The sequence below is a fragment of the Dermochelys coriacea genome, chromosome 3 (genome assembly GCF_009764565.3).
Source record: "Dermochelys coriacea isolate rDerCor1 chromosome 3, rDerCor1.pri.v4, whole genome shotgun sequence".
Taxonomy (NCBI): Eukaryota; Metazoa; Chordata; order Testudines; family Dermochelyidae; genus Dermochelys; species Dermochelys coriacea.
Window position 1 is genome coordinate 202,829,347 of NC_050070.1, and position 12,993 is coordinate 202,842,339.

Sequence of the window (12,993 nt, forward strand, 5' to 3'; positions counted from 1 at the left end):
TTCAACCAACTGTAATGAATAATGATAAACACAAAGAGCCTGATTCTCTCCTGACGTCCGTTGGTTGTACATTGCTATAAAGCCATTCATTTCAATGGTGTTACTCCTGATTTTACGCAGGTGTGAGTGACAAGAGAATTGGGCTCATATACTGACAAATGATGCACACAGTTCACTTACTCACAAATGCTAATACACACACCGCAGCATATGTAAAGTATGTACCCTCAACCTCCTACCTGAAAGTGCAATTCATTAGTCACTAGGGCCAAGATCCTCAAAGTATTTAGGCACCTAACTCCCATTGAAATCAAGGGGAGTTAGGCATTAAATATCTTTGAGGATATGGCTCTAGATAACAGTGGTGGCTAGGGACATTTGTGGTCACAGAACAGCAGACTGCTTGTGTGTGTCAGCATGGCCATTTCTGGTGTTTGCTCTAAAGATAACAACCTCTCCCCATTTTCTAGTCCAGGGATGACTTCTGCAGATCCACAGGTCTAAGAAAGCTCATGTGGACTCTTTTCAGATCTGCTGGATGGCCCCATTCAACGGGGGCAGCAGGTGCGTTTTTACCAGCTGGTGATGCAGGAAGTAGACACCAACAGTACAGATATGGCCATTGAGAAGCTCAGCCCATGATTCTTCCAAATAGCGAGCAACTCTGTTGAACTGTGGAACCTAACACTCAATGTGGAGTATCTCCTCAGAGTTCATGCAATGAATATAGCTGGAGCGTGGGAGTGGTGCAAGCCATTCAAGGTGAGGCAAGAAACTGGGCTGTTTTCATGGAGAATGAAGCCTGTTCTCGCATTCTTTTATTGGTGTCTAGAAGGATGCTAAAGCTGTAGGCCAGAGGTTCTCAAATGATGGTGCACAGACTTGATCTCCAGAGGCCCACAGAGCCCTATCAGTTGGCCTGGGGTCAGGGAGGTGGAGAATGCACAGACTGAGGCAGGCACTGGCTGAGAATCCCAAAAGGCTGTTCCTCTTGCAAACCAGCACGTGAAGTGGAGTGGTCTGGGGAACCTGTGCTCTGACTACGTGTTTCAGTTTGACAAGGCTTGTGCCCTGACGCTTCACAAGAGCTTCCCAGGACCAAATCGCTCTATTGTAATGGGAGTGCAAAACCTACACCTGGAATGGATGCAGCTTCTTTCTAAATCACCCTGGTTAAGAAGTAGGAGAGAATGTTACGTTCACTTTTTTTTTTAATGACAGAGTCCTGCAGATTCTGCCAGAAGCCCCTTTCCTGCACTTATCACTCCACCATCTGATCTCCAGGTGAAGGTCACCATCCTCCTGTGCGGCTGAATGGTCTCTCTTCAGAGCCCATCAACTTCACCCTGCTATCATCCACCATTTGCTGTGCCTGGCCAGGAAGCCACCCTTTTCCCCATCACTGTCAACCCGGCACTGCGCACTTGCCCTCAACTCGCAGGTTGCCACTGGGGAAGGTAAAATTTGTGTGTCAGTCCCTCACCTCTCCGTTATCTTAAATTTCAGTTTGCGACTATGGCAACTGCTGGGGAAGGATTTTTGGCCCCAGGCCTTGTCACTGTTAGTCTGGCAGAAGAAAGATCCACACAGGAAAGTGATTTGTCTAGATAGGCATGGAAGGGAGGATATATATGGTAGCCAATGTTATTAAGGGCCTGGCCAGGCCAGGCCAGGCCAGACTTGAGATACATGTAGCTGTGTAAATAAAAGGAGATATGTCTTTCTGATTGAAATGTAGCTCTGGCTGTGCGGTCTCAGTGTGTGACCCTGGGCAAGTCTCTTAACCTCCATATATCAGTTGCCCAGTTGTAAAATGGGGATAATCACACCTGTCTGCCTTGCCGTGCTTTTGAGCATAGATTCTTTAATGTTTGCAAGGCATTCTGATGGGGCCCTAGAAAGGCACTCTACCAAAATATCAGAGTATAACTACACTTTAAGCATGGATGATAGTTCATCTGAGAACAAGCAAGAGAACTCTCAAAGAACACCCCCATCTGATTCTAACTCTTGCTCACAGGATTGCCTGTAGAACTTGTCCTCTTTGATTTGCTTCATTAAACAAAGAGCTAATTGGTCCTATCTTTCCAGAAGTGCTGGGCCATACTGTCCCTGATACAGAACGCTGCCTCTCCCTTTGCTAGACTTCCTTTTTAAAAATGGACTTGCCTGGCACTCTGACAAGGGTGGGAGCAGTAGGAACCTTTCTGTGGTTGGGCCCATCCTAGCATACATCTGCCCCTACACTAAAGGCTGATCAGAGGAAGGCTGTGAGAGTTGGTGGGTGGGGATTGTGTAATGACAGGATAGCTGCCTTCTGACACGAGGGCTCCCGGCTACTCAGGAAGAGTCTGGGGAGTAGCACAGAGGCGTTAACTCTCTGCAGGACTGGGGGTTCCCTGAGGAGCCCCAAGATCTGTGGAGCGGGGCAGCTACACCCCCTGCAGAGCCTGCATCCCCAAGTGGCTGCTTAGACGAGGATTCTGATGTGAACCTCACAACATTTCCTGACCCTGTTCCCCCCCTTCCAGTGGGTGCTATCACTAGTGTGCCCAATTTGGTGTCTCACCCCTCCACACGGGCTGAACTAAACCATGCTCTATCCTAATTTGGCCACCCCCCAAGGTTAAGAGCCACTGCCAGACTCAGCTGCTTGGCTGCATGGATCAGACCTTACTTTGGGAGGCCAGATTTGCAGAGGACCTGGCTCGATACTACTTCAGCCTTGGAAAAAGGAAAGCTCAGCTTCTGCCGAAAAGTGGTAGGCAATAACTCAGCTACTATACGGTTGTGAAAGCATTTTATGCTCTAAAGGAACCAGGCCTGACTGACTTCATAGCCAAGGTGAATGAAAAGTAAACAAAGAGCATAAATGGGGAAACCTAGCGTTAATATCACTCTGATTCAGTGATCAAGAGCCCTTGGTAAGAACCTGAATAGAACAGCCTCTCCATTTTAATCACTGAAGGTGCTTGTAACACAGATAATTTTTTTTAAAAGAACATATGATTTCTGTCTTTGTCTCTTTAATCCTGGGAGAGGGCAGGGTTCTGTGGACAGCCTGGCTAATCTTTCACTGCTGTGTTACTACCATGGTAACTCTCCAGTGTCTGCCAGGGGAACAAATGAGAAGCAGTGGTAGCTACAGAATAGGATGTTAACATTGCCTTGATTTTTAACCCCTTTCAACCCCTCCAATTACATCTGAATGTTTTAGTTGGATTGCTCTTTGACTTTTATCAGCAACCTTTGCCCTAGTCATTCCAGCGAGCTCTTTGCTGTGCCTCAAAATGCCATTGCCTTTCCCTAAGGTGACAGCTCAGACCGCGGAGGTCTCATTAAGCAGACAGAAGGAAACGTTCATCTTGCAGGACAGCAATTGCATAGGTTTGTTAAAATAAAGGAGCCAATTACTTGTAAGGAAGCCATGTCAGAGCTAGCAAATATATCTTTATCAGATGCAGCGAGGAGGCTGTTCAGTGCACCGGGCTGTACCTGCAAGAGGCCAAATGATCAGACCTATAGTCAGACAACAGTTTTTGATGAGCTTTGTAATAAATTTGCAGGTTCCCCCGGGTCAGAAATGATCAGGTAGCAGTAACCACACATCTCATACATCTCATCTGTAGCCTAAAAGGACAGCTGCGCTGCTTAAGAATAAGGCGTGTAGATGGGAAGACTCATAACCCCCCTGTTCTCATGTGCTGAGAAGCGGGATGGGATAACGTGTTTACAGCCAATGCAGAAAGCTCAAAGCACCTTTGCTGGGCAACATAAATGTATCCTGCCTTGCTGGCTTGAGCTGCCCCACCCTCTACTTGATGGTCTTGGGTTGCTCCCAGTAGATCAAGCAGACCCATCCTGATGGGGTACATGATAATCGGATACGGATCAGTCCCGCGCTGCCCATGGCATCTGGGACACCGATGTATATCATCACCTGCTGCCTTCCCAACACAAGACATAACGCGAGCCCCCAAGTGTAGAGGTCTACTGCCACCCTAAGCTAGGTGGTGATGTCACTGAAAAAGCTGCTCATCCCATCCTATCTCCATCCTGGCCTGGTAGCCCCTAACTATGCTATTCAGAAGCATGTCTATGGCATGTGTATGGTAGTATGAACACGCTGTCCAACATTCATAATATATCAAACTCCTTCTGAAATTAGTTGGACCCCTTCTTCTAAGACAGTTCCTTATAGCCACAGGTTATAGGTGCTTGATGCCTTCTGCACCTGACATCATTACAGCATTGCTGTTTGGGGAAGAGGGCGTGTTTAAACAGTGATTCCTCGTGACATGCTCTGTAGGCCGATGTGAGTGACATCTCTAACACCTACATCAGTGAAAGCAGGGCTGCTGGGGAGACAGAGCACCAAGGGTGATTACACATTTAGTACATTTTTAAAAAAGCATTTAATTCCACCTTTAAGGCAATTTGCTGGGATTATGGTGTATCTTTTTACAGTACAGCGGAGTGAATTATTTGCTGTGAAAATGAACATGAAATAATGTAGCCATCCTTTTCTGCTTGCTGAATGTTCATCTGTAATCAGAAGATGTACACAAAGATGTATAGATTACATCTACATCAAAAACATGGGACAAATTCCAGCCTATCTTGTAAGTAGTTCCATAATGGAAATGCATGGATATTGCAAATGCAACCTTTGAAATAGCAACGTGCTACTGAATTGTGGCCCGTAGTGACCCAGCCCTACCCACTAGCCTTCCTTACCCACCTTATCTCTGCTAGGAACATGAATGATCTGTTTGAGGTGTATTCATAGTCACCATTGCTGGGTCAGGGTGGCCTATACATACGTATGTTTTCTTATACTGAGTCTCCAACTAGGAGGGTCCTTCCCTGGTCACCTCTCATGGGACAGCTGTGGAATGCTTTGGGAGGGGAGTTGAAATTGAGGTGGAAGGTCTCTCCTGTTCCTTGAGGATTTTCTGGCATATGGCTCTGTGCACAGAGCAGCCAGAATTTGGTCCTAGGTTTACCTTCTTAGCCAGTCTGGACTGAGCATTCTTCCCTGTTTTGTGTGTGTGGTGAGTATGGGTCCCATAGTATGGGAGAGGAAGCATTGGTTTGTGCACCAAATAATTACTTAGTGACATAAAGGCAGTCTCGTTTATGTGAATGTGACTAATGAAAAGACGTAGTGGGTGGGGGAAGTGGCATGAACAGCTTGGGAAGAGTGGAGCAGCTAAACTATCTTCACCAGTTTTGGGGCAAATGATCAAGATTATAAACTGACATACAAAGTACCTTTGAATGCAGCTGCCTGTATTAAAATGCCTGGCTATCACACAGTATTTGTTCTCTGGTGTGCATTGGGATAGATAGCCTGTTTAGCATAGACTGTATGCTTTTGAAATAATAAAGGTAGGATACATCTCCAATTTTGTATCATGAGAGGCGAGAGATGTCAGTTAAACCACTCTGGATTTTGCTGGAAATTGACATGGATGTGTGACCTGCATTCCTTAGATAAAATATCTCCTGGTATAATTACACCTATGTTAATATTCATCTCCAGTAATTCCTCTCATGAAAGTTCTCAGCAGATGAATAACCATAAGAAGCATAAACTCTCTCTCACAAGCCTCTTAGACTAATCTTCCCTTCATATGGGAAAAGCAATTAGAGACATACAGCTTTCTCTCTAAGTGCTGTAATTTTCTTTAAATGTTTCCCAAGACTGATCGTATGGTCAGTACTACCCATCCTGTTCCAATCCCTAAGGTGTTTCTTAAAAGATGTTAGAAAATCCCTGCTGAATTGTTTTTCTCACTCATCGTTGGACCTTATATTCTGGACAGCGTATCCACAAAGAAAGATGTACCTTTAAAACAAGACAAAGGCACTCGTTTAAAAAACAGAGTCTGTATCATATTACAGTGTACTAGGAAGTATTGTGATTCAATGTTTGTTTGTTTGTTTATTTACTTTGCAGCCTCATTAAAGAAATATAAAGACACTCTAAAATGTAAATGGCCAGGGGACTGGGTGGCTGGCTTTGTTTTTTGATTATGTGCAATTCCTGATTGGATAGTAGATACTGGAGCCTGGTTCATCAGCATGTTACTCCAGTTTGAAGCAGGTGTCACTTCAATAGTGGAGTCATGCGGTGAGAAATCAGGCCCTATGTTGACCTGTGGTGACCCAAATACGACCTACACAGCTTGTAGGTAACCTTCAAAGTTCTACTGTACCTCATCCTATGACTTGGAAGGATAAGATTTTAATTAAATTCTAGATTTCTCCCTCTACCCCAAACAGCAATGGAAAACATCTGCATCATTAATAATGGACACCTACAGAGCAAGAAATTTGAAAACGTTAAGATACATTGTGCTTGTGAGTTACAATTCTCTCTGGCAAGCTGGTAAGAAGAAATTAATGTTATATAGTCAAAGTACTATGATTTAATTTCTAAATCTTGACTTGTTTTACAGTTATTACGTTTTGGATAAATAACAGCTATTAGGTGAGTTCATTTTATTTCCAGCTAAGGCATAAATCTCAGTTGATTGCACAGTTTCAACAAGACTTTGCAAATCATTACTTGTAGACAATGTCTTTAGCTGTAGTTCAAAAATAAATGTGAATGTTAACTGTTAAAATGCATAAAAGCCAAAAGTAGAATCCTGCCTAACCTATGCATCTTTATTTTGAGACTGCAACCCATAGAAACCACTAGTCCCATCATGCACTGCTTCTCCCAGTATGGAGAGAGATTTAAGGATAAGGGCTGGGCTGGCAAATGAACTGGGGTTGGTGAGGTCTTAATAATGTGGGTGAGCATGGAGTTTGGGCATCGGGGGAGGGAAGAGACCGCAGGGAGTTGATGGGTGGGGGAGGGGAGCTCGTGAGAGAACCAAGATCACTCTCTCGCACCCCAGAAAAACCCCCAACAACCCTCCACTCACTGTTCTGACCCCCTCAACAACCTCTCCTTTTGCTGGGGCATTCAGCCTTCTTCCCACTGGGGTTCTCACAGGGCTGGCCCCCACCTGCTGAGCTCACAGCCCCCCCCTGCAGGGGAAAAGAGGAAGCACAGCACCATTGATCTAGGTGTTGGTCAATGAAGCAGTGAGGGGGCCAGTTTTACAGGTTACGGGTGATCAGTAGAGGTGGGATTTATTTATGTTACAGAAGTGGACTCTACAGTGCCTGGTGCTGTACAAACACACAGTAAGTACTTTGGGGCACGTATTGTCTCTTACTGTCCGAGTGGACAAGACAGGGTGGGAGAGAGGAAGGATTATTATCCCATTTTACAAAGGGGGACTGAGCCACAGGGATAAAGTCATTTACCCAGGGGCAAGGAGTCTGTGGTAGAACTGGGAATTGGGGCCAGATCTCCTGAGTAGGAGCCTTACCTGTAGACATCTGAGAATCCTCTACGTTTGTGGGTGTTTGAACCTGGATTTGGAGCTGGTTTTGCAAACGGCCTAGATCAGAATTTTATAAGTCTTTAGCACTGACAAGGTCTAGAGCACTGAACAAGGCACGCGCGCACACACACCCACACACAGTCCCTGACCCGAGGGACTAACCTAGGTTAAGCTTTAATTCATGCATCCGTATAGTGTCAATATGTTTGTTTTGCTTATTTTTTCATTTTTTATTTCTTGCTTTTTCTGTTTCCCATGTTGTAGACCTTTTACAGTCTGGATCTGCCCTGAACACACTGGGTACATACCTCAAACTGTGAATCAGAACAGAATGGCAAAGTCCAAAGAGAACGTCCAGATGTGCCAGGATTGTTTGCACATTTTAAAAAATCAATTCAATTGATTCAGATACTTGAACTTTGGAAAAGTTGCACATTAATTATTTACAGGCCGAAAAATAGAGCTTAAAAAGAGTGAGATATAAGAAGAGACTTATCCTGTGGGGTCCGCAAAATGTCTGGAAAACCAGTTTGTGTGGGTGATTTTGAACAATATGCCAAGAGAGTTCTTCCAAAAGCAGTGTACGACTATTACCGGTCAGGAGCAGACAATCAACAGACATTAGCAGATAATGTAGCAGCATTTTCAAGGTAGGAAAAAGACAGAGTCACTCTTTAATATGTTGAAAGTCTTTACTAGGAGTGGAGCCAGTTGGGGAATAATTTTTTTTCCGGCAAGAAACCCCACCCAAAAAAACAGAAATGAAAAATTGTTTACTTTCATCAACATTTTTCTTTGAAAAGAGAAAATAAATTAGTTTTTAAGTAACACTTTTTTTGTGAAAATGGAATTTCTTGAAAATTTCCGTTTAATAACAAAAAAAACAAAAAAGTTTTCCATCCAAAGATGGAAAATATTTTTGACAGTTTTTTTGACCAGCTCTTACTGGGAGCCCTATCGATTTTTCACTGAAGTCTGTAGAAAGACTCCTATTGACTTCAGTGTGCTTTGGATCAGACCTGGGGTAAGCAATATTTAATCTGCTAATTGAGATTTTAATTTCTACACTCGTCTTCACACATCTGCCATCAGGGTATGTTTCAGCCTCCACATTTTTGGCAGCGGGCAAATGAGAGATGTGGGAAAACTTCAAAACTGGATTGCACTCCAGCAAATTTGCAACCCCGGGAAACTGACACTCATGTTTATTGACTCAGACAAATGTACTAGCAGCAGTAGGTAACAATCTTTAGACCAGTTTCAACCTTCGTCAGATTCTCTTTGCGAGGATGAAATTCAAGGGGATTTATATCATATCTCAACATAATGAATCACTGCTCCCTCCACTCAGTTATTCAGATTATCAATGACGTGCATTCCTGTCGGGCAGCTGAATCAAAGATGTGTCCTATTGGTGCACCCAGGGGCAAACCACAAAACCTAGTGCACAGTCTGAGTGGCTGGGTTATGTGCTAGACATCTCTACAAAGGCCAGCCATTACTGTTGGGTAGTCAGAGACCAGTTATGTTGGGTGGAGGTCTCTCTCAGGCCTGGTCTGTGCTAGAAAATTCGGTTGGCTTACCTTCACTGCTCAGGTATCTGAAAAACACACAAGAGACCAAAGCTGCTTTTCTATCTTTGCTGTTCTCTTTTCAGTGTGTGTTTGTCATGTTTTGTCTTTAAAAAACAAAACAAAACAGGATCAGACTTTAATGATGGCACCAGATCATCTAAACTAACCTTTTCTCCAAAAAAAAAAAAAAAAAAAAAAAAAGCCAGTTACTACCATCTTTTATACTGTCTAAAAGACAGACAAAGAGGGGCATTCCCTATAAACAACTCTGTGCAGCTAAAGGGAAGAGAATAAGGGATATGGCTAAAATGAAAACCGTACTCTTAATATTTTGTATTTCTAATGCTGAAACTGTTTTTCCTTTTTCTGTATCTTTAATAAAAGGTTAAAAAGATGTTAATGGTGGTGGTTATAACAGAAGAAAACCAGCCTTAACTTAACATGAAATTTTTGGACCACACTTAGCCATTTAATATAACAGGAAACAAGGATTTCATTAACATCTTGTCCCTTGATGGGCACAAGACACCCCGTTATCACTACAACATATAGAGTATAACTAATGCCTATGGAAGACATAACAGGTGTGACCCTGTTACATCATAGGACAATGCAGATAGCTTATCTCTGTTAAAAATAATTAGTCTTCAACTAATTGCAAGTCCCCTTAGGATGTTCAGCCAAAAGGCTCACACAATTAACTGCTCACTTTTTTCCTTAGCAAGTGTTTATTGGCCTAGTCATATGTGACAAATATTCTGCATTATATGGGATTAATTACCTTGGATGAGTAAATACCATTGTATCAACTTTTAGAAAGGATGAAATGCAAACTCCATTAAAATGAGCATTCCCACTGAAGTCAATGGGACTTTTGCCATTGACTTCACTGGGAGTGGAAGCAGGGCCAGTATATTTTTTCAGTGTTACTTTTTATAGGGAGGAGTCTTTACTATTGGGAATTATTATTGGAAAAATCCAAAACAGCAGTTGTGGTTTAATACTAAGAAAAACTGGCTCCATTATGGTGCTATTCAACATTCAAACACTCCTTTACAAAGTGGGGTAGAAATCCTTATCCACATTTTACAGCTGGGAAACTGAGGCACAGCAAGGTGAAATGACTTGTCCAAGGTCACCCAGCAGGGCAGTGGCAGAGCTGGGAATAGAACTCACATCTTCTGAGTCACAGTCCAATGTTCTAGTCACTAGGCCATCCTGCCGTATTATACTTAATACGTGAAGCTAAAAAAGTCCTTTCTATTAGAATGCTCATTCTCCATTTAGGTGATCCTCAGGTACTTACCTGCTCCTGTGACACTGTAAAATCAAAGAGTTTTTCACTGGCTGTGTGCTAATGTATATGTAATTATTAGAACTTATAGAGGCACCTTGAGAACATGAGATACTCCCATTCCCTTATCTATGCATAGCTATCAGGAAAGGTAGTAAGTTGGCATCTCTAAGGGTACAAAGTTAATGTCGTTTGGGTGCCTTGTTTGAGAAGGGCAACCGTAACTGCATTCCTGGATTTCTAGTATGTAAAAGTATTTTTAAACTCTACTGTTTTTGAAAGGTAACGTGCACTCAAAACATGGATAAGTGTCTGCAACCTGAGCTTCACCGCAATGATGTTCTTCTGAGTGCCTGTTATATAGCGTTGACAATTCACACTAGCAGAGGTTCTGCCCCGTTGTGTTTTGGGGCCTATGGAGAAGGCTGCCAAATATGATGATAGATTTTAATTTTCCAAGCAAATGCTCTAACGTTGTGACTCAGTATTTATCAGACCAGAGGCCCATGGTAACAAGTTGAGAAGGATGTGCAAATAGCACAATTGTACCGTACGTGTCTAAAGCTTTCACTGTACTTTAGATTGTAATGTGTGGTTGGGTGAGAAGTATCTCCAGTCAATATCCTTAATGTTTCAGCCACAAGGCTGAATAAGGATGGATGGTCTTGTGGTTCAGCAGCTGGATTATGGCTCAGGAGTATTGAATTTTCCTCCTGGCTCTGCCACAGCTTTCATGGGAGCCAATTATGGGTTGTGCTTCACCACCCATTCTGGGGGAGGGAGGGGGGGAGAGGGAAAGGAATCCTACTTTAGCTCACAAAGTTAGTGTTGCAAAGATTCATTAACATTGAACTTTATTTATGAAACCCCTAAACCTCCCATCACCTTCAATGGAGGCAGAATTAGGCCAATACTTTTGAAAACCCTACCCTAAAAGCACAAATGTCACTAATACCTTGAAGACAAAGGAGTCAGGACTGATTGGCTTTAAAATTCAGGTTTTTTTAACTGCAAAGTAACAGCACAAAATTGAGACTGAATCAGCACTTGGAAAGTGTGTGGGAAATGCACAGGTTGCTGATTTGGTACATGATGCAATTATTTAGGTACGTGCAATAAATAGTTTTGGTGCCTTTAAATGTGAATTACTTTGTTGAATCAGTTTATTTTTTTATCAACTCAATGGCTGCATTAAGTGACAAATGATTAGAATGGTTATCTATGAATGTACTAACAAGAGAGTGATTACTTTGGCTGTGACACAGTTAATTTGGTATGGACCATGTATGCTTCTGGAGGAGTGGCACGCACATATAATGGATTAAAAAATGCCTGTTTTTGCTTTTAGGCAATGAGAAGTTTGAGTAACTTCAAATGCTCTTGAAGTTCACCTAGAGTATAAATTTCCACCAGAGATCAGTTTTTATGCTAGTCACAGTAACTTTCTTCTATTCTTTGATTTTTAAGTGATTGTTAACACTGATCAGGAACATGAGTCTGTATTGCAATAAAAACCAGGGGTCACATTTCAATGTCAGGACTTTATTGCTAACAGTAGCTAACTGTTCTTTCAGAGCCCTGGGATAACATGGTGGTAATTGTTGTAAAGATGAGATTTTTAAGGTCAGAGAAGATTTTGGGATGTCAGAGCACATCATCCCTACAGAATGTGACCTTTCTCACCTTCCATTTGTTTTTATCTCATGACACCATGTCCTTCCAAGGCTGTGCTGCCTGGTGATTAAATTCACTCCTAAAGTTTTCTAATTACCAATCAGGATGAACAGAGAATGGATTTTAGGACAAGGTCAGGGCGTCTTTGGCTTGATGGCACTCAAGAAATCAATCTGAAATCTCTTCTTTCAGCATTTTAAATTAAGAGCGGAGAGGGAGGGGAATCAAATCTCTGATAACCTGTTGTGACACAATCTGCCGTGGACTTTCCAAAGGCATTTAGAACAAGAGACGCACTCAGGAACACATACATGGAACAACGACCGCTTGTTTACCAAAGACACAGCAAACTATCATTGCCTTGTGGCTAGGTATTAAGGTCATTCAAGTGACTGGTCATATCTGTTGGGGAAGATTGAGAATGCAGTCAGGTTCAAGCAGGTATTTATATTCAGTTTAAAAAAAAGTCAGGAATGTTTTGTATTTTATATAGAAGTTCAAAGGAACAAAGAGGAACATTGCCTCTGGAAAGCCAAAGTACTTCACTGAGTAGCAACAAGTCACCTCATTTGGCATCTCCCTCTTCAAGAGGTATGTTTGAACTGGGGGAGATTTATGGCTTGCGCTCACTTGTGGTGACCTAGAATCCTATTTTCGATGTCTCTGACTCAAGGAATATTTCCAACACACCTCTGACCAACATATTAACCCACAGAGACCTTCCTACCAACACTGCAAAAAGAAGGATTCTGGGTGGACTCCTCCTGAAGGTCAAAACAGCAGACTGGACTTCTACATAGAGTGCTTCCGCCAACGTACACGGGCTGAAATTATGGAAAAGCAGCATCACTTGCCCCATAACCTCAGCCGTACAGAACACAATGCCATCCACAGCCTCAGAAACAACTGACACCATAATCAAGAAGGCTGACAAAGGAGGTGCTGTCGTCATCATTAATAGGTCGGAATATGAACAAGAGGCTACTAGGCAACTCTCCAACACCATTTTCTACAAGCCATTATCCTCTGATCCCACTGAGGTTTA

At 42.8% G+C, this 12,993-nt stretch overlaps 1 protein-coding gene across 1 annotated transcript in view; it reads left to right on the forward strand.

The window, feature by feature from the left end:
* The first annotated feature begins 7,890 nt into the window (after positions 1 to 7,890).
* Positions 7,891 to 12,993, forward strand: part of HAO1 (hydroxyacid oxidase 1) — a 58,903-nt gene continuing 53,800 nt past the window's right edge. The window contains exon 1 of the mRNA XM_038397948.2: positions 7,891 to 8,056. Coding sequence (XP_038253876.1) covers positions 7,920 to 8,056 — 137 coding nt within the window. The 5' untranslated portion in view covers positions 7,891 to 7,919. The remainder of the gene's footprint in view (positions 8,057 to 12,993) is intronic.